The following is a 23,153-nucleotide window of genomic DNA, read 5'->3' on the forward strand; positions in this document are numbered from 1 at the left end:
TTCGGACCCACTTTACCCAATCTTCTCCCGCAGTCCCCTCCGCGTTCCCTAAAGAAAAAAGCTTCAGAAGCTTCTAACTCCGAAATAGAAGAATCCCACAACCAGACGACGCAAGTTTCAGTGGCGACATCGCAGCCAACCAACCCTCAACCAGCAGCTACCCCTAGCAGCGCGGCGAAATCAACCCCCGATAACCAACCATCCAGGCATCATCCCGCGTTACCTCCCGTCAGGCCTGGCATCGATCGCAACCCCCTAAGCTCGTTGCAAGTCCTTCAGGGTGCCGCACAGATGTCCCCTGCGGACGTTGCGGCGCGTCCGGACGCCGGTGGCGGCGGCGGCGTCGCTCGGCGTCGCTCGGCGGCGTCGGCGGCATCGGGTGGCGCGCACGGTGCGCCCCCTGATGCGGGATGGGCAAGTATTGATTGGGTCGGCGCGGCGCGGCGCGTTCGTCGGCGTCGTGCGGCCACAGAGTGCAAAGAGAGGGTGGCGGAATCGGCAGGCGCCATCACGCGGGGCCACCGCGACCGTCGTCTGAAGGGCCGTCGTCCAGCCAGTGGCCGCGATCTCGATACACCGAAAAGATGGTCATGATGGCTGGCATGGACGACCACGAGCGCAAAGTCGTCCTCGAGTTCTGCCACCTGCTCGAGAAGAGCAAGCAGCTGTTCAACGGGCTACGGGATCTCCCACAGTACGGGCACAAGCAGTGGCAGGGCTACTTCGGGCGCACCTTTGACATCTACACGAAGCTCTGGAAGTTCCAGCAGCAGCACAGGTGAGTCAGAGAAACAGAGATAGCGAGGAGAGAGAAAGAGAGAGAGAGAGAGCAAGAGCGAGCGAGTGAGCGAGCGAGAAAGAGAGAAAAAGAGAGAGAACGGGAGAGAGAAAGAGTGTGAGAGAGAGTCGGCGAGAAAGAGTGCTAGAGAGACAGTGCGAAAGAGAGAGACAGAGAGAGAGAGAGAGAGAGAGAGAGAGCCGAAGGGAAGAGACACAACGGTTAGGGGTGAGTCATCGAGTGGCTGCGCCCCCACGGAGGATCGATTCGCGATCGGCCACGAGGTCCTGTCCGATCCTTCCTCTGGATCCGAGACTCGCCACGGGATGCTGTCCAGCCTTGTCCTCCCCACGCTGCAACCCTCTCGGGATCGCCAGGCTGACGGAGTCCTCGCGCGCCGGAAAAACGCGTGGCTCCTCGCGAGCCTCGCACGCCGGATCATCCCTCTCCGCTCGAGGAATTCCCGATGATCCTCCTCGCGCTCCGGGACACCATGTGACGAGTGGACGGGGACTGTGCGCGCGAGTGAACCATGCACACTGGGTGGAGGGAACGGAGTGAACTACTTGAGACGAACTCGAGTGATGTTCCACGGGGACACCCTTCGGGAGACAAGACCGCGGGAATGTGTTCTCTCGCCGATCGTCGCGGGATCGTGCACGGATCCTCTCCCGTTCACGAGGAGAGGACACCGATCCGCCCAGTGTGCAGTGTCTGCCAGTCGTGCACGCTTCGTGAATGGTCGCTAGTAACGGTGACCGGGAATGCTAGGTCGCCGAGGTGTGTACGGGGATGATCGTTCGAGAGGCATGGATCTTCTTCTCGAAGATTGTGTTCAGTGCCCGAAGCAATCGTGGATATATATTAGGCTTGGAAAGTTTTGTTCGTCGGACGGGTTGTGATTCCGGAGGATGTCGCATTCGGCTGTAGGGGCTCGGATTTGTGGAAGAGGATGCTATTTATAATACTTAAACGGCATTGGGTCGAGGTATATTAATAATTAACCATTATTCCGGGGACGGTTTTTTAGTCGACGCCAGGGATCGCACGGTTCTGTGTTTTATTCGGGAAATGTTTGGCCGCTCCGCGGTTAATCACGTTAAAGTCGTTAAAATCTCGTTATTGTGATACACGTTCAAGCAAATTCATCTCGAATGCTGTTTCAAAGTTCGTGCTTCCCGCATTTTCGGCCCCAGAGCTTTTTGTTCGGCTCGAAAACACCGCCAGGCCGGTGATTAAGCTTTATTAAAATTGTTCGCTTCGTTATATGTTCTTGAAATTTGAATTTTCGCCGGCTAGAAAGTTTACGAACCGTTTTCATTTTCGTGCAACCATTTTTAAAACACGCTTTCGATACACGAGGGACACTTCAAACCGATACAAAATCGTACAAAATTATCTGGTACGAATATGAACAAATTCAACTGACAATTACCATGTATACTCGTTCCACAATTATTAGAATATGCGCAACACAATTATTCCACAATTATCAGAATATGCACAACACAATTATTCCACAATTATTAGAATATGCTCCACAATTATATAATATATACTTGTAACACATACACAAAGCCATTAATCTATAAAACGAACAGTATCGATGCTCGCAAATTATATTATACTAAGCAGACCGTAGATTCTCGTGCAAATGATTTTTCAGCGCGATTTTAGCATCTTTATGAATAAAATACAGAATCCGATAACGAGAACACAGAGCCGACGACAATTAAATTACAAGAATGAACAATTTTTGAACTTGCGCATGATTCATATAATAAAAATAATATAAAATAAATAAATAAAGATAATAATAATATAAAATAAATAATATAATATAAAATATATAACAAAAATAACCTTGGCAGAACCGTGCAGAAAGTTGACAAAACGGTTTGAACATTCGTTTGGGACGTCGAAGGGGCGCGAAGAGGCCGGCGAAATAGTCTCGAATGATACTAAATTGTTACGAGCAAGGTGTACACTTCTGGCGCAAGCTGTACGTATTAGTCACGGTTAACGGTCTGCCAATTCTGCCGATCGATTTTTTGTTATTCTTGTTTCTTCTTTTCCCCGCGTCCGTGTGCAACGGCGGTCAGTTTCTTCGTTAAAATAAAAGTTGGAAAGCGTGCGCTTAATTGCGCGGTCACAGAGATTCTTGGGGGAGGGGGGAGGGGGGGTGGCCACGTGACCGAGCCCTCGTGTACTGCGGACACACGATCCCAGGTTTCCGTACCTCCGTTGAACCGTATCGACGCCCCGTAATTTCACGGCGAGAACCACCCCGTAACACGTTCCGTGTATCGCAGAGAGACACTTAAACGTGTCCCACCACTCTTCCAACGGCAACCATTCGCACCCGCCCCTCGCGCCCCAGCAAAGACTGATCGTGAGACACGAACCGTCACGCCGAAGACGAGACTGGTCGGGGACAATGCTCGAACTTGTTTCACTCGAATATTTAGATTTTTACTACATAATGAACTATGTTATATATAATTTACTGCTATAGTGAACGCGGAGCTTTTGAATGATAAGCTCGGAAAACTACCCTCGAGCCTTTTCTTAAATTAAAATAAAAAGCTATGACTTTGCTAAGTTGCAATGTAATTGAATTTTTTAAATACTTGGTTCGAAATGTCAGCTCTTGGTACTTTTAGGATTGTAATTTAGGATTGTCAGTTCTTGGTACTATTAGATTGAAATATAAATTAATTTTATGAATACTTGACTCGAAACATTGCACTTTAGTCCATCTAGGATTATAATGAAAAATTATGTTTTTATTGCATTCTAACACGATAGAATTTTATAAGTAGTAAACTCGAGAGAACAGCCTCTAGTTCTGCTGGAATTAATATTAGAAGATTAAACTAGGGTTGGACGTTATTGTAAAAAAGACAATAGTATTTTGAGGCAATAATATTCTTATTAGATGAATATTCATAATTTTTACACCTGGCTTTATAGTTTTATAAGTAGTAAACTCAAGAAAACAGCCTCTAGTTCTGCTGGAATTAATATTAGAAGATTAAACTAGGGTTGGACGTTATTGTAAAAAAGACAATAGTATTTTGAGACAATAATATTCTTATTAGATGAATATTCATAATTTTTACATCTGGTTTTATAGTTTTATAAGTAGTAAACTCGAGAAAACAGCCTCTAGTTCTGCTGGAATTAATATTAAAAGATTAAACTAGGGTTGGGCGTTATTGTAAAAAAGACAATAGTATTTTGAGACAATAATATTCTTATTAGATGAATATTCATAATTTTTACATCTGGCTTTATAGTTTTATAAGTAGTAAACTCGAGGAAACAGCCTCTAGTTCTGCTGGAATTAATATTAAAAGATTAAACTAGGGTTGGACGTTATTGTAAAAAAGACAATAGTATTTTGAGACAATAATATTCTTATTAGATGAATATTCATAATTTTTACATCTGGCTTTATAGTTTTATAAGTAGTAAACTCGAGGAAACAGCCTCTAGTTCTGCTAGAATTAATATTAAAAGATTAAACTAGGGTTGGATGTTATTGCAAAAAAAACAATAGCATTCTCATTGGATGAATATTCATAATTTTTACATCTGGCTTTATAGTTTTATGCTTATTGGACTGTGTTATAATCAACATATTGCTAAGACTCTCTGTCGATTGCAAAATCCAACAAATAAGTAGAAGATACTTGATGACTTCGTCGATTTAAAAGGTTTCCATGTTACATTTCTCAAAATCATGTAATAATGATGCAATCTGCGAATAGGATTCACGTTGCCTAATCAGTTTATGTTGCATAAGCATGCGATATGGCTCATTTTGCATTACAATTATTGTCAGTTAAATCACATTCTGCGACAATGTATTGTCTCTCACAATATTCGATGTTAATATATTTAGAATCTCTTACCATTTATAAATCGATACAATTATTTGTACGTAGGGTTCATTAATGCTTTGGGTTCATTAACACTGCAAACACGAGCACTTGACTTCGATCGGTTCACAGAAGTAGAATAAATTAATAATAATTATCCTAATAGTTACCGACATAATGTACAATATTTGCCTTCATGATAAGGGAAACATAGTGTCATTATAATTGTTCCCTTTAATCGATTGAAATACCAAAAATGAATGTTTGATTCTTTGCAAAAGTAAATTGGTTGGATATTTATTTGAAGCAGAAAATTTGCGAATCATTTTCTTCCGGAAGAAGAAACTTGCCATTATCAAAATTGTATAAAAATTGACAAACAATATTCTTCGTGTTCATAAGACTAATTAACAATATATCATATTATCGTGTTCATAGATACATACTACGTTGTCTCAACACGTATACAAAGACAATGGAACCTCCATTGAATGAACCTACGATGCCTGAATTTTTTATTAAGCAGAACCTCAGTGAGTTGTCTATGTATGAACGTCAATTATTCAAACTGATCAGATGGCTTGAATGTTGGTATAATAGGGGAGTTACTTAATTTACAAGGCTAAATGAAACTCTTACCCATGTGTCCAGAAATCGTATCGCATTTGGTTCGTTTTAGATTGAATTATTCACCTGTTCACGTAATAAAAAATGCAGACATCGTAGGTTCGGATAATCGACATTCTATTGTATTAGGTCTACCGGAAAGTTCTGTCCGTTTTTGAATTGAAATATAACACAATTTTCATACATTTAATAATATTTATCGTAGAATATACTTTCCATAGTTGCTTATAACTTCTTGCCAGCGTGATGGCAACTTGTAAATACCATTTTTAAAGAATAGTTGCCGATTGTCAACAATTATAAAACGAGGTGCAAGGCTCAAATCTCCTCTTTCCAAATGGTCCATTTTTGTTTACAAGCTGAAAGAAAATTGAGGAGAATTTACTATATTTGACAATGTTGCTTTTACTATCCATAATGTTCAAAAGAATGAACGCAAAGTAAGTATTGATCTGTAAAAATAACAATTCTTTTCGTATTGTATTTGGCAGAATATTTGATTTGTTGAAGAGAACGTCTCACATATATTAGGTCTACCGGAAAGTTCTGTCCGTTTTTGAATTGAAATGTAACACAATTTTCATACATTTAATAATATTTATCGTAGAATATACTTTCCATCGTTGCTTATGACTTCTTGCCAGCGTGATGGCAACTTGTGAATGCCATTTTTAAAAAATGATTTATTTTTAGAGGCGAAGAACTCGACTAGTGCTTGCTTGACATCAGCTTCGGTTTTGAATTTTTTTTCCTGTAAAAAGTTTTGCAAAGAGAGAAACAAGTGATAATCGGAGGGTGCTAGGTCTGGGGAGTACGGTGGATGCGACAGAATTTCCCAGCCTAGCTCTGCGATTTTCTGACGAGTCGCCAAAGCAGCATGTGGTCCGGCATTATCATCGGTAGCCATGTTTTCACGATCGCGTCTCGCTTAATAATGACACGAGACATCTTTGTTTCAGTTTATTTAGGAGAGTACATGTGTGTAAATGCAATGATAAAGAGAGGTAGTCATATATGTCTCGAATCAACATGTGCATATGGATTGAAACTTGAAGTGACACTATCGAACAGAACTTTCCGGTAGACCTAATACTTGTGTGTAATTCGCCACAGTGTAATATGTATTTTTGAACACGATTATTGGCGGACACCTAGTTTTTATTTATTTTCTGTTTATTTATTTGACGATATCAACGGGGAAAACGCTTTGTTATACAAGACGAAGAAGTAAAATTTTGACTAAACTAATAAACTTAGACTAAGAACTCGATACTAAGACTATTAAAATGTTGAGATAACTCACGAACCGCAGTAAAGTTTCCGAACGAAGTAAAAGCAGTATACCCAAAAATAAGAAAGTTGTCCAATAAATGTTTGAGTAACAACATCAGCTCAGCGATCCAGGTGAGACAGCTCGAACAGGCCTCGAAGATGCGCGACGTTCACTTTCGCCAGGTTGGTCCGGCTCGGTTCGCGGCACATCTTTCATTTACCCATTCGATTCCGTAATCTTCGACCCTTTGTCCCCTTCCTTTTGATGGTAAAGTGGCGTCGGCTGGGTAACTCGACAAAGAGCCGATTGTCTATTCAGGCATTCACGCGGCCGTGTCGTTCGAAACCGCCTCTCGCCCTGCCTCGCATCGCCTCGCATCGGCTCGCCTCGCCTCGCTTCGACTCGCATCAACTTGTATCGGCCTCGCGACACCTGCCTCCTGAAAACGACCTCGCCTCGCGTCCGACTGTTAATAAATATCGGGAACGGACGCGCGGGCTCATTCAGGGGATCGCATCGGTTCCGCGCGCGCGGAAACAATGCGGGCAAAAGTTTTTCGCGGGCTTGTGTACCGTTTGAAAAGTATCGCCGCCCGCGGGACCGCCGCGGCTCCTCTGTGTCTCCTCTATCGCGTTGTCGACATCTGCCGCGGCACAGACAACGACGTCCCCCGCCATTGTTTCCCTCTTCCCGCGGCTTCTTCCAACGCCGCGACACGACGCGGCGCGGCGCGGCGCGGATTCCGCGAGTTTTCACGCGGACGAATTTTATCCCGAGGAAACTCGCCCACGCAGAAATCGTTAAACGTTTTCCGCAGGCACGCATCTCGGCTCCCGTTTCTTCCTTCGCGCCTCTCGCTTATTATCGACACACTAAGGGGATAGAAAGCGCCGAAAAGCGGGAAAAATGTTTTTCTCATCGAAATTACATATTTATGCCGGATTCTTTTTTATTTTTTACGACGAGCCTTTATAACTGTATATATATACTATACTATATACTATATATATACTATACTATATACTATATATATACTATACTATATACTATATATATACTATACTATATACTATATATATACTATACTATATACTATATATATACTATACTATATACTATATACTATACTATATACTATATATATATACTATACTATATACTATATATGTAGTATATATACTATATGTATACTTAAATAAAATTACTTTTTTGATAACACTTATGAACGACAATATAAGCATAAAATGCAAATATTACGCGTGTACAAGAATAAATACGCAGTGTAAAATCTAAATGAATTTTGAGAAAACTTAATTACAGTGTTGCAAGCCATTTTCGTATGAGACTCTTGCACCGATAAAGCGATTTCGATAATTATAAAAATCATTTTAAGCAATCATTAGTATCCAATCACAGTATTCGACATAATGGCACCGATTAAATCATTGAATGCCCTTAATAAATATGTGTTACAAATCAAGAATGAATGTAAAAATAATAAATGACATATCAATCAATAAAAATGAATATTATCAAAATGCATAATATATAATACTTAGTTCCAAGAGTAATTAGTTAAATTAAGTAAATAACAGCACTGTAAATAATCATTTTATGTTTCAGTCATTTTAAGGTGGACTTTTTTGTAATCGTGTAGACGTGTCAATGATTAATTAAAATTATACCACATTTTGAATCGAATGTTCAATTTACCGTCTGTATAACTTTGTTTTTTAATTTGTGGACACTTATGAAACGGAATATTCTTTAATATAATATTCTTTATAATAATATATATTATATAATATTATAATAATGAAACGGAATATTCTTTAATATAATATTCTTTATAATAATACATTATATAATAATATATTATATAATATTCTTTAACGGAATATTCCGCTTTTGGTCAAAATTTGTTAAAAGTTTAAACGTGTCGCTAGGTTCAATCTCGTATGCATAAAATGCAATAAATCATATAACAAGGAAATATTCTAGGTCAGAAAAATTATTTTGTACTTAAAGTTAAAATGGCTACGAGTGCAAAGAGTTAATACTCGAACAGCGAACCTTTTCGACATGTAACTAAGTATTTATGAATGTATTATATGTATCAATTTTTTCAACATATTTTTTAAGGCGTTATTTCTGGGCACGTTAGCTCCTTCGTGGATCCTGACGAATCGTGCGAAAATCAAAATTAATTGTCAGAAACTAGATACTCGAATAACAATGTTTACACGGTGGGTCCAAATGTACCCGAGCCATGCCGTCCAAGTTTTAAGGAAGCCGTGTACACCGGTACACAATACGATGTATTAGAATGATTGTAGATTGCATTGTTGTTGGGCTGCTTCTGCAAGGTTATGTATGCAAATTGTTTGTGCAAAGATAGTTCCTGTCTGTACTGTACGTGTAGCTTTAGTGTTATGAATTAGGCGACATGTAGCAGTCTCTGTCATTGTATAACAGCTTTCATTATTGTATTACATGTTTTTTCTCTTAAATGAATTCGATGTATCCTGAACTCTTGTCGTTTTTCATCCTTTTTTGTATATGAACCAAGTCTCGGCGGAAGTCTTCGTGCAGCTTTACAATGGGGAAATATTATACCGTAGTTTACATATGTATATTTTATGCATTATGTTTTATACAGAGTTAGTACGTAGTTTCGGTACATTGTTCATCGATATATTTATTTGTCTATGTTTACCATTAGCACCGACGAAACAAGCTACAGAAACTAAAGCTTAAAAAGGACAAAATCACCCTCGGAAAATTGCCAACCTCGAGACTCTACCTTTGAAACTATATCACAGCTAAATATAATATATACTTCGTCAAAGTCTTACGATTCGGTATGCATAGTATTGTAATAATCGTAACTTTTTGTTGCGCACAGAAATTAAAATAAAAATCAGGCGAGGGTAGCAACCCTTGTAATGAAGTTCGCTCGTTTATAACTAAAAATAACGTGTATTTAATTCTGAATTGGAGGATATAAATGCCTCTCGTAAGGAATCCTGCGGATATTATGGATAGGTTGGCTGTAATAAATAGGCTGTAGACTATTAATAAAAAATAAAGATCGCGTTATTTCTCGATAGTGCTTTGGATTGAAACGTCTCTAAAAGTATTAGGAAACTGGTTTCTTAATTAAATCTGTCGTGATCTCGAATATTGAAGCTTTCTCTTCATAACGGTCCCTTAAACTTTAATGTATGATTTTGTTCATTGTTTTCTTTTTTGCACCGCACAATCATTTCTGTATCAACGAAGCAACTCAAAAATATCGTATATTAAGGTACCAGAACAATGGTAGCTTCCATTCCGAAAACAATTTCTCAATGTTTCTAGAGACGTTTTACCAACTGCTGTAACATTTCAAGAAACAAAGTGTTTCCCAAATCGATCTATATACAGGGTGTCCCAAAAATGTCTCGCAACCGAAAGTAGGGGATTCCTGAGGTGATTTGAAGCAACTTTCTCCTTAGTGAAAATGCAATTCGCGGCTTCGTTTACGAGTTATTAACGAAAAACAGTGACCAATCAGTGGCGAGATCATTTGGCGCGAGACGGCCGAGCCAAGGAGCGGAACCGTGCATCGTGCACTAGTTGGCTGGGCCGCCGCGCGCCAGCCGAGCTCGCCTCTTATTGGTCAGTGTTTTCCGTTAATAACTCGTAAACGAAGTCTCGGGGAAAATGTTCGCAAAGGAAAAAGTTGCTTCAAATGACCTCGGGAACCTCCCATTTCCGGATTGTGAGACATTTTCGAGACACCCTGTATAATTCTGCATTATGTAAAAGAAGGTACCCGGAATTTCGCATTCTAAAATCTCGCGAAGAATTTATTAAAATTTACCATTAATTTATAGCATTGTGTTTACTTCAGCCGTTTATTTGTTCAGTTGATCTCAAACGTATTCTGCTATTTTTACTATGGGCAAAGCTGTGTCGAGTAAAGAATTTGTCTTTAATTTTTGCATTTATAATGACATTTCTCGAGCCAATTTCTAGTGACCCTGAAATGCCACTTAACTCGTGATGAAACATGAGATGAAATATATAAGAACAACTTGCGAACGCGTCAACAATCGTCGGAACATTTCGATGCTCGCAAAGCTTGCGTTAAAGTCGATCAAAAATCAACGTCATGCTCACTGTTTTCTCCGATTGCAGCGGCGTTGTTCGTTCGAAAAATATTCGTCGGAAGCGGTCAGATCTGTGCAAAGACAATTCGATAATAATGCTCGATCGCACACGTCGAACTTTGTACGCGAATTCTTGGGGAAATCTCGTCAAGGTTTATCAATCTAGCTTCGTATTTACCGGATATGGCCCCGTGTAACATTTTTCTATTTGGCAAGCTGAAATTAGTACAGTAATTTCTGCCAGAAATGTTCATAGATCGGAATCGAAACCGCAGATCTGAGGATACTAAGTCGCGATTCTTCGGGCCTCGCGGCTCGTTTTTATAGAAACTCGGGCCAATCGGCAAAAAAGGCAGCGACCAGCATGCCGGTGTATATTAACACATTGACAGCCGGCGACCTAAGAGACATTTAAAGCCTGAGCGCCGAACGCGGGTCTTATTCGCTTGTTTCTGATCACTGAATATATTTTCGTAAAATAGTACATTTTATGTGCATATTCTTCATATACAAATTAAGGGTAATTAAAAATTTAAACAACATCGAAATTTTTAATTTGTAATTATAAAAAGAATACAGTTTCTCATTTCATGGTAGATTATTACATATATTTATTACAGACTCCGAAATCCGCGTTTTCGCGGGGTCGGCGCTCAAGCGACAGACTCAAAAACCCGCGTTTTCGCGGGGCCGGCTGTCAATGTGTTAACACTAAACCAACCGAGCGGTAATGACGACTAGCATGCATCGACTCATAAGAGTGAAAAGATAGAATTCATTTGGATTTTGTAAAGTTTTAATTACGAGACCTGTTTCAATAATATAATTTGTTCAATCATTTCCTACGAAGAAGTCTCCAAAGTTCGTAGTATCGTAAAATAAAAAATCGGTCATTTTGACCGTGGTAGGTTTAGTGTTAATATACTAGAATTTTATACTTTATTTTATATTTTATACTTTAATTTTCTTATTTCTAATTATCTGCCACGATTCAAAGGCAATTCGGAGGCCACGTGCCGCGATTCGAAGGCAATTCGCAGGCCACATGCCACGATTCTACGGTGACGTACCTAGTACCTACCACATACCTTATAACTTCGCGGTTTTTTCTTATCTGACTCTTACCCAAACAGACCATTTTGTTTTTATCTTCCAAGAATTCATCGACTTAGCAATCTTAGCATCGACGTAGCAATAAATTACATAATCGTGTGTCTAGCACAGGTAAATTCACAGCAGCTCGAAATTCGGCATTTCCGAGAGAAATTACTGTACTTCGAGGAAATCGTTTCGAGCCGAAAAAAGCACGAATTCGCAGGAGTTGAAAGCTGTTACGTACGCGAGAAACTAAGTATCGACGAATAAACAATTAGTTCGTTGAAGAAATTCCGGGTACCTTCGTTCACATGACGTACACCATCGGTCGTTGGAGAATCGAAAAGCGTGCGCGACCTTTCTTTCGCGGGGCCAGCGGATCCCCCGGGTGTGGTCCCGATCTGAAACTCGTTCCCCTACTTTCAGGACGATACTGGACACGAAGTACGGCCTGAAGAGATGGCAGATCGGCGAGATAGCGAGCAAGATCGGCCAGCTCTACTACCACTATTACCTCCGCACGAGCGAGACCAGCTACCTGCACGAGGCCTACTCGTTCTACGCGGCGATCCGTGGCCGCGCGTACTACAGCCGGGCCGCGAAGGAGGACCGTAGCGACCTGATGGTGAAGAAGCTCAGGTACTACGCCCGGTTCATCGTGGTCTGTCTGCTGCTGAATCGCATGAAGCTGGTCCGCGAGCTTGTCCAGGAGCTCGACGCGCAGATCGTCGACTACACGAGCACCTACGAGCCGGACGACCAGCTCGAGTGGAACCTGGTGCTCGACGAGATCAAGGCGTTCGTGAAGGCCGAGTCGGCGGTCGGTGTCGTTCACACGGACTCGAACCCGGTGATACTGACCCACAGGCTCGGCCCGCAGACCTCGCCGCCCGTCGAACGTACGCCACCCATGTGCCTATCACTGCAGGAGATCCTGATCGTCGGGAACTGCGCCGACCAGGTCAAGTTCAGCGAGCTCTCGATGGACATGTTCAGGATGCTGCAGACCCTCGAGAGGGAACCGAGGGACGACCCGAACCACCTGCACGACGCCTCGCCGGCCGGACGGATGCCGTTCAGGCCCGGGCCCTATCCCGGTGCGGAGAACGGCGCCGCGAGACGCGACAATCCACACAAGTACCTGCTGTACAAGCCCACCTACAGCCAGGTGCAGGTGTTCCTCGCGAGCGGGTTCAAGGAGCTGCCCGCGAACGGGGCGCTACTGCTCTACCTGTCCGCGGACGGCTGCTTCTCCACCGTCAAGCATCCGGAAAAAAGTGAGTCTTAGCTTTGATCGTTACCCCAGCCGGCTTCCCGTGATCTTAGAGCCTTGACTGCCAGTCGTCGCTGCGACAAGGGAATCGTGGCGCATAGCCTGGCCTGCCTAAAGTCGGACGAGAGCTCCGTGGTAGTTCGAGGAAGTTTCGGGGAGATCGCGCTGTGACGATGGACGCTTTTTTTCTTCTTTTTGGTATACGATATCGATTTTTGGATTACAGTTGCTCGATTGTTGTGCGAAAAGAAATCACAGCTTTCGAGGGATTGTACTCGGAATAGCGACTGCGAAGCTTGCGTTGATGTTGATTTTTGAGAGTAGATTTCTTTTTCTTAGCACGGAGATGTCAAATTTGGTTATAATAGCTTTGTTTGCTATTTAGCTTTGGCTATAATAGCTGGGGAACATATTTGGCTGACACTGTAGTAGTTTGATTGGACGACAGTTATGGTATAGAATGAAGGGCTCGAAGCGATCTTTTGTCTCCGTAAGCGTAGCTATTAACTTGCACTGGAATAAAAAAGATTAGCGTGTAAAGAACGTGGGAAAACTTTTACCCAATCGAGTGGCAATCTTCCGAAATTTTTTATTAGCCGATCGCAATTATTATAATTCCTGCATAATATTTCCAGGCACTGTGTGTAAAAATGATAAAATCCTACGAGAAAATAAAGCCAAAAAGAATAGAGTCCATTTGAAGCTGTCACAGCAGGGAATCCCCTAAACGCTCGAGCTGTGCAGCTAACAAAAAAGCAGGCCGAATGACAATCGTTCAACGAAATGTAGAATCTTACAAATGTACTCCAATTGTTACATGAAAATATTTGATAAAACATATTTCGTACAAGTTAACTTCGAGGGCTTTTGTCATCTCCTCAACAGAAATGTCGGCGAATTATTCTACCAGAGTTATGCGATTGTCACTTCGGTATGTTTCCCGTTGCTTGTTAGTTGTTCACGCACACTACCACGGACAGAATTGTCCAACTCGAAAATCGTGACATTAACGAAAGTTCGTGTGCATGCAGTTGATTATATGTTGATGTTGAGTCTACCACGATTCCCGAGTCATCGTGTGATCTTGCCTTCAGGTGTGCTGGTCGTAGATTTCTGCGTCGTTGTTGCTCTTAGGCTACTCGTCTTTCTCATTTCTGCTTCGATGGTTGTGAAATATATGGTGTATTGCCCATTTGTCGCTTATTTGGTAACGGTAGATGAGAGATGGCAGTCTTTCGCAGATTGATTAGATCGTCGATCGGTGTATCAAGTAGGATAACGCTGCCTTTCATTTGAACACTGTGTGTTCTGCCATAGATTTGGCATATGCGATACTCATTGAGCGAGGGTTTTTAATCTTTTACCAAAAGTAATGTTTAGACTTGTTAAAAAGTAGAAATAGTTATGCTTTATGTTACAAAACAGTGCGGTAATTGAAATTTCTACCAACTGTTGAATGAGTCGAAATGATTTCTTCCAAATTGTTCATTTTGCAATGATTAAACTCGTTACATCCTCGTGGGAAGCAGATTACAGATAATAAAAGAGAGACAGATAAAATCTGTGCTCTCATTTTTGCCAACACATTTTTACACGATAATCCAGACGGCTGTGATAATCTCTACACGCACTTTCCCCAAGCAAAACGACACAGTCGAATAAACGAAAGCTCGTAAACCAGGAAAAAAGCAACAAGATCAGTGTACATATGCACAAATCGCCGACGCGTCGAGCGTATAACTAAAGGAACTCCTGCAGCAACCCGGTACAACGTCTATCAGAGGGCTGGAAGGGCGTTTAACGGTTTGACTAAATAACTCGGTGTTTTTTGGGGGGAGAAACCGGCTATAGAGACAGTTTTCGATGGCGAGCGAGAACGATCAAAGCCTCGAAACGTTCTTCCACGGTGTGAGACTCCCACGAGAATAGCTCGCTATAAAAATACGCGGATGACGGGGACGCTGAAAGATGGGATCTGGGGGACTGGACAGGAAAGGGGGGTCTGCCAGATGGGCCCGGGGAACGCTGATCGGCCGAAAATTACTTATCACGGTAGAGGGCAGCCACTGATGCACGGATAAACCGAATCACTCGCTCGGTGAAGCCGAAGGCGGACGCGTGTCGGTGTTTTCGGTCAGTTTCCTCGCCGGCCGGGTAATCCGGACGCTTTGCCCGTCGATCTGGGGAACGGGTTTTCCGTGTTCCCTGGATCGGAACAGCCGCCAACAGATAAGCCGATGTCGCAGCGGTGTTACGCGGGCCCGCTACACCGATCGCGGATCCGTGAACGTCCACGGGTCGGGATCTTCCCCGCTAATTGGATCAGAGAGTCGGACTATCGCCTTTCTCCCATAACCCAGCCTCAAGGGCTTCGTGGCCGTGGCTACCCTCCCGGGCTAGCCAAGACTTCTCGCAACCCCTGATACCCTTAACCTTTCAAGTACGGCTGAATTCTGCGCGAGGCTATTTCTCTGGACGACAGAGTCTGATATGTATTGTACAGAGTGTCTGTATATTGTTAACCGTTTGCGTACCAGATGGTTCTGAAAAAGACAGGATCGAAAAGCGCCGAAGAGCGCGATAGCGCTCCTTCGATTATGTGTCAAAAAAAGCCGTAAAATATAAGATAAAACGTTATGAATGAAAATATATATACTATTAATTTAGAATAGGTAACAACAAAATGCAAATTGGATTACTGACAGCGATGCGACGCGCGACGTATACATGCGTCTGAAAGACCGAGCACGTTTCGACAAATTTCGGGTGGGCCGTAAGTCGTCTGTTTCGGCCAAATGCCCTGGCTTTTCTCGACACAAAATCTGAAGAGCGTAAAAGTGGCTCGTGATACGCAAACGGTTAACCAGTTAGCCTTTTAACTAGTTAGTCTTTTCTGCGCGAGGCAATTTCTCTGGACGGCAGAGTCTGATATGTACTATACAAAGTCTGATACTGTATATTCTGTCTGTATATCGTTAAGACTGTTCTAAATCGATGCGAAGACAAAAGAAGTGTGAAAACAATGCATATGAAGACGATTATTTGATTCAAACGATGATCGAGTGAGCTACTAAAGCAAGCCACTATAGTGGCGCGTCGCTCAGAGAGATGACATCCGCGGAGGCCACTATAGTGGCGCGTTGTTCTGAAAGATGACATCCGCGAAAGCCACTATAGTGGCGCGTCGTTCAGAGAGATGACATCCGTGGAAGCCACTATAGTGGCGCGTCGTTCAGAGAGATGACATCCGCGAAAGCCACTATAGTGACGCGTCGTTCAGAGAGATGGCATCCGCGATAGCGACTATAGTGGCGCGTCGTCCAGAGAGATGGCATCCGCGAAAGCTACTATAGTGACGCAACGTTCAGAGAGATGGCATCCGCGAAAGCCACTATAGTGACGCAATGTTCAGAGAGATGGCATCCGCGAAAGCTACTATAGTGACGCGTCGTCCAGAGAGATGGCATCCGCGAAAGCCACTATAGTGACGCGTCGTCCAGAGAGATGGCATCCGCGAAAGCCACTATAGTGACGCGTCGTTCAGAGAGATGACATCCGCGGAAGCCACTATAGTGGCGCGTCGTGCCTAAAAGGTTAAGGGACCATTCTAGCGTGAAACGCGCCTATTCTAGCTTTTCTTCTTTTCCCCCGGGTTCAAAACCTAGAGGTTTCATCATTATCTTCGGAATTGCATTGCGGCACGGCCTTGATCGTCCGAATTAAGCGCTGCGATTTCGTTCGCAGCTGTTGTTTAGCACTTATTCGGTCTCGACACTGTCCCTAAAGGACGAGACGACCTTTGATCGACAGGAAAATACGTTTATACAAGCGAAAAGCGAAGGAGCGAAATAAGCGAAGGGATTTTTTCAATGCTGAACCCACCGTGTCGGTCGAAATGAACGGTTTTCATTTTTGTTTTTGGGCTTGTTGGGATTACGAATACATAATTCGAATTAATCGAATAATTACATACAATATACTCTCCCTAATCGACGCTCAGCTTAGAAATAAAAATGGACAATTTGGGAATAATTGTATTTCCTCTTCTCAAATTGTCCACTTTTGTGTGCAAGCTGAGGCGTCGATTGTGGAGAATTTACTGTAACGAGTAAAAGAGAGTGCAATTGTTTAGTATGATACAAAAATTACGGTTTCCCAACTTGTTCGTATGAAAATTGTTATAACACGTTCCAAAATAAATTTTACCTCATCGGTTCGTATTTAAGAAAAAAAACTGTTGTATTTAAAAAAGAAAATGGGCATAATCGTCGTTCATCGACAGCTCCGTGCGATCTCATAAACCGTACGAAAGTTTAGTGGCCACCCGTCATCCTTCATCGAATCCACTTAAAATACCTTGGCGCTAACAGGTTGATGATATCGGAGTAAACTTTTTAGGGACGTAAGGAGACACTCTTGACGGTTTACCCGCCAGGTTATTTAACCCAACGGCGTACAATTTTGCTTCGAGTATCGAAGGCGGTGTAGTCAGATTTTCGTGGATTTTCAGGTCGTGCCATAAACTGTGCGTGGGCGGATTGAACGTAATTGCGACGAAATGCCGATGTGTATAACGGTGTGCATTACGTGGGCGTATACGTGACGTCGTTCTCTCAAATTCCGCCTACTTCTCCGCTTCGCTCTACCCGTCCAGTAGGGAGCGCGAGTGTGACCTTCGAGTGACCTCGGACTCTAAAATCTTCAAATTAGACTTTTCAAATGATACATATTTTGGTTGAGATTTCACGTTCTAGAGACACTTGTAGGATTGCAGTTGGAAAAGATAATTAGGCGGCGCGTGCATACTCTTTCCTTAATTAGTATGATGCTCTACATTTAATTTTAGTTAATTTTAATAGTAGATAAAATTATGTTTTCACGTGGAGTATTTATAAATGGGGGGGTATTATATAATAATAATTTTATTATTTATTTTTACTATTTTATTATATATTTTTTTATTAATTAAATTATTATGTAATAAATATATGGGGTATTATATAAATTCCATTATTCCGCATTTATCAGATTGTAAACTTTACTTTCACGGTATTCTTTTTATTTCGCTTAAGAAATCAGACAAATGGACAATATGTATACAACAAATTATAAAACGTACATGTATACTTTCTACATTATACTATATGAGCCGTTTATTTTGAAAGTGGCATAAGTCACTTTGTTTTTAAGTCGATAATATCGACTTAATATTATCGACTTAATATTATCGACTTATATTATCGACTTATATTATCGACTTAAAAACAAAGTGACTTATATCACTTTCAAAATATCATATAATATAATGTAGAAAGTATACATGTACGTTTCTTATAATTTATTATATTTTATATATATTATATATTTATTATATATATTTTATATATATTATATATATAATATATATAATATTATATATATATTTATATCATATATATTATATATATTTATATTATATATATTATATATATTTATTATATATATTTATATTATATATATTATATATATTTATTACATATTATATTTATTTTGACTTATGCCACTTTCAAAATAAACGGCTCATATTTACGTTAGTTTCACAGCTTCTGCGAATAGTTTCGACTCCAGAATTTCTCCTGCGCACCATCCTAACGGCCGAGTCAGTTCATTCGCGCGCAGTTCCTTCGCGAAAACCGTGTGTCAGAAATCTGGACGCGATTCCTCCCCCGCGGGATTAGCTTATTGTTCCGCGAAAGAAAGATTTGATAGCGCTAAACTGTGGAGAAACGAATGTTTCTTAATTGGATCCACTAAAAGATCAGTGTCTCGCGCGAGAGCTGCCACGGGATACAGCGCGACTCTCCTTTCTTTCGTTCTCTCTCTTTCTTTTTTTCTTTTTGCTCTCTCCCCTCTTTAATTAGCGGCCATCCTCGTGCAAGTTTCATGCGGATTGAAAGGGGACATCTCGAGAGTGACCTCGCGGGGATGCACTGCTGCGTGACCGTGACCTCTTATCGCGATGGCCGCCGTATTAACTAAACAGAAAATCCAGGTCGTTTAGATGGTTTCCTAATATTCCACGTGTCCCGATATCCGGCCGCCCCCGCAGCGCGCTATCTTTCGATCAATCTCTGATCACTGTCTCCTTCGTTTCACGCGGGGGGGACACAGACGGTTCCCGGGCGGTGCGACATTTATTCGATACTTTTCTGATTACGGAACAGTTGATTCGTGCCGCCGGCGCCGTACGCAGCCTCGCTATCGGCGGCACGGATCATTTAGGTCATAGGGAACGCTCCGAAATGTGAACAACGCTCATAGCGACGCTTGATTAAAAAGCTCCAGCAAACTGTGAATTGCAACGGGAACGAAACAATATTCGGTTAATCCCGTTGATCCCTCCCGTCGAGCCGTGGCTCGTAATGAAGATTTCTGTCGCGTCGAATAAAAATTCCACCTTCCTGTTGTTATCGCTGCGGATGATCGTCGCGCGTTTGTGGCATATATTTGTGACACGAGAGGATGAATCATCGGTAGACCGCGGTTTTCTTTATGCAAATTGTCATTTTTATGAATTCTTTTGTAACAGTCCGGAGAAGGAAATGATTTCTTACATCGACTGGAATATTCGTTATGGTGAACGTAGAATGATAATGCGATTAGTTTTCGTTAATATGCGCGTTTTTAATTGCATTTGAACGACTTGCATGTACCATAAATGCATAAAAATTCGCAGTCTAATAATCAGTTTGTTTGATTTATTTGGAATTTTGTATTCATTTCGGAATCTTATATATTATTATAGCGTGTAGGACATAAAAAATAGGATATAAATAATAGGATATAAAATAGGATATAGGATATAATATTATATTATATTATTATATTACTATATTTTGCTATATATATATTATACTATATATAGTATAAGTATATATAGTATATATAATATAGTAATAATAGGATATAAAAAATAAAAATGATATATAAATTATATAAATTATATTGTTATGTAAATTGTGTAATGATCCATAGTCTAGTTATCAATATTTAGCTATTAGTGTAAATGTAACGCTAGGTTTACGGAGCACTGAAGATAGCTTTTTTATGTTGTTTTATAAAAATAACAAGCATACATTTCTTCAGATTCATTTAGTCATTTTTATTATAACTTCATTTAATAATAATAATTAATATATATATAATATAAGTAATAATATAATAATAAAATAATAATAATATATAAATAATAATATATATATAAACTTTATTTAATAATAAATTCCTGATAAATGAATCTTTATAGTTTCAATCATCATAAATTAAAAAATTATTGCTACCTGTCAAAATGACGTGTTCCGTGAACCTAACATCAATATTAAAAAAGTTACAATCGCCAGAAATAGTAATCTCAGTAAACTGAATCTAAACGGGTCCATAGTTGTCACGTTTTCAATGATTTCTAAGGAGAAGGTCAAATTGAAGTAGCAGGGGTCATCCGCGATGCACCGAAACAAGACTTGTTTCAGCAATGAAATGTCGAAAAAATTTTTCCGCCGCAAATTTTCCGACAATTTCGCGTGGGTAGCACGTGGAGCCGCGGCATCAAACAAAATGTTACGGGCACAATACTGTTTTAAACACTCGAGTTTAACATTGCATGCATCATCCGCTGAAAGCTGGAAATGCAGGGGTTCGAGTGCATACGTGGGCGGCGGTGTGCGCCGGTCGTCTTCCCCGACTGCTTTTTCGTTTCGCGTTGCAGCCTCGCGCGCGATCGCTATATAGCGCTCACTTTCCATTCTTCGTGTTCCATAGTTCACGTTATTATCTCGGACATTGCAGTTCGCGATTTCGGTGCGCGCTGCATCGGGCGACCTTGCCGCTCGAAATTCTTTTTCCGCGTGGAGCGCGACGCGTGGAAGATCGTTTCCCGATGCAAAGGGGACCGAGAACGAAAAGAGGAAAGGATCGGCAAACGGAGGGTGGGGGAGGGGGGTGGGTTCAGGGAAGAAAAGAAAGAAGAAGAATTTCATCGAGACCGAAGGTCGCTGGGCGTTGAAAAATTCACCGGATGACCACCGAAAAGGAACGTTCCCGACCGCTATTCAGAGCGGTGAGGTTACAACCCGGCCGGGACGGCGAAAACGGTCTTTCAACGAAAGTAGAGTAGTGCATCCGTGTCAAGGTCATCCGGCGATAGAGGATTCCAACACGCCGGTGGATTCTAAGTTCGCAATCAATATCGAAATGCGAGCCGCGGGCGTCGATATCGTCGGGACCAGGTGTCTGCGGGCACGTTTCCCTCTTTAAAACCGTTGTCTAGCCTCGTTAGGGTCCCGATACAGTTGCCGAGCGGGACAATGAAATGCCTTTGATCGCGGCAGCGCGTAGAAATCCGCCGCTTAACGCGCTGACGAAACGGTACACGGGCCTCAGACAATCGACTGGCTGGCTCGATCCTACCGGACTCGCAATTTTGTCACTTCTCCACGACGTTTCGGGTCTATGTACAGTAATTTCTCCCGAATTCGCGCACGAAATTGGACAATTTGGGAACAGGGGGTACAATTATCCGAGCCTTGCGTCTCATTTTTGACAATCAAGCAATTGGACATTCAAGCCGCAAAAATCGAATAATCGTGTCTCCTCTTCTCAAATTGTCCATTTTCGTGCGCAATCCGAGCGCGAATTAGGGAGAAATTACTGTGTAGGTGCCAGATCTTTTATTAGGCCTGTATAAAGTTTTTATTTACCACCTTGCCGAGTGAAATTTATTGAATTCTGCAAATCAATTTTTACTTTCTTCTGCATTCGATCCTACTGGACACGCAATTTTGTCACTTTTCCACGATGTTTCGCGTCTATGTACAGTAATTTCTCCCGAATTCGCGCACGAAATTGGACAATTTGGGAAGAGGGGGTACAATTATCCGAGCCTTGCGTCTCATTTTTGACAATCAAGCAATTGGACATTCAAGCCGCAAAAATCGAATAATCGTGTCTCCTCTTCTCAAATTGTCCATTCTCGTGCGCAATCCGAGCGCGAATTAGGGAGAAATTACTGTGTAGGTGCCAGATCTTTTATTAGGCCTGTATAAAGTTTTTATTTACCACCTTGCCGAGTGAAATTTATTGAATTCTGCAAATCAATTTTTACTTTCTTCTGCATTCGATCCTACCGGACACGCAATTTTGTCACTTTTCCACGATGTTTCGGGTCGATGTACAGTAATTTCTCCCTAATTCGCGCTCGAATTGCGCACGAGATTGGACAATTTGGGAAGAGGGAGTACAATTATTCGAGCATTGCGTCTCATTTTTGACAATCAAGCAATTGAACATTCGAGCCGCAAAAATCGAATAATCGTGTCTCCTCTTCTTGAACTTTCTTGGGGTGTTACACCGATTAGTTTACTAAACAATGAGTGCACAAAATTTTACAAAAATTGTTAACGGTTGGAATGATAAATAAAAGTGTTAAAATGATTTCGCGTGAGGCTAAAGACTTAAGACACTGAAATTACGTGAATATGATAATGCAGAAGAAAGTAAAATTTGATTTGCAGAATTCAGTAAATTTCATTCGGCAAGGTGGTAAATAAAAACTTTATACAGGCCTAATAAAAGGTCTGGCACCTACACGGTAATTTCTCCCTAATTCGCGCATAGATTGCGCACAAAAATGGACAATTTGGGAAGAGGGGGTACAATTATTCGAGCATTGCGTTTCATTTTTATAGTTGCTGACTATCGAGCAATTGGACATTCGAGCTGCAAAGATCGAATAATCGTGTCTCCTCTTCTCAAATTGTCCAATTTTGTGCGAGTGTTATCATAATCCAAGAATTGAAGTAAATAAAGAAAGTCAGATATGGGTAACACTAATTCTTAACTGAGTTTTGAAATTCATTTTTATTGTAATATGTTGAACAAACAGAATAGTACTTCTTAAATACAAGAGAATCAATTATTATAATAATAAGAATATATAATATAAGTATAATATTATATAAAAATATATAATATAATATAATATAATAATTATTATATAAAATATAATATATAAGAATCAATTATTATATATAAT

General features: G+C 41.2%; 1 protein-coding gene across 2 annotated transcripts in view; it reads left to right on the forward strand.

Moving 5' to 3' along the window:
* The first annotated feature begins 437 nt into the window (after positions 1–437).
* LOC117221517 (protein SCAI) overlaps positions 438–23,153 on the forward strand; it is a 53,445-nt gene continuing 30,729 nt past the window's right edge. For both annotated transcript variants that reach the window (XR_013033731.1, XM_033472548.2), the window contains exons 1-2: positions 438–778; positions 12,238–13,088. Coding sequence is in view for 1 of the 2 variants with exons in the window: in XM_033472548.2 (XP_033328439.1) it covers positions 585–778; positions 12,238–13,088 (1,045 nt within the window). In the remaining variant the exon portion in view is untranslated. The remainder of the gene's footprint in view (positions 779–12,237; positions 13,089–23,153) is intronic.

The sequence above is a fragment of the Megalopta genalis genome, chromosome 1, assembly GCF_051020955.1.
Source record: "Megalopta genalis isolate 19385.01 chromosome 1, iyMegGena1_principal, whole genome shotgun sequence".
Taxonomy (NCBI): domain Eukaryota; kingdom Metazoa; phylum Arthropoda; class Insecta; order Hymenoptera; family Halictidae; genus Megalopta; species Megalopta genalis.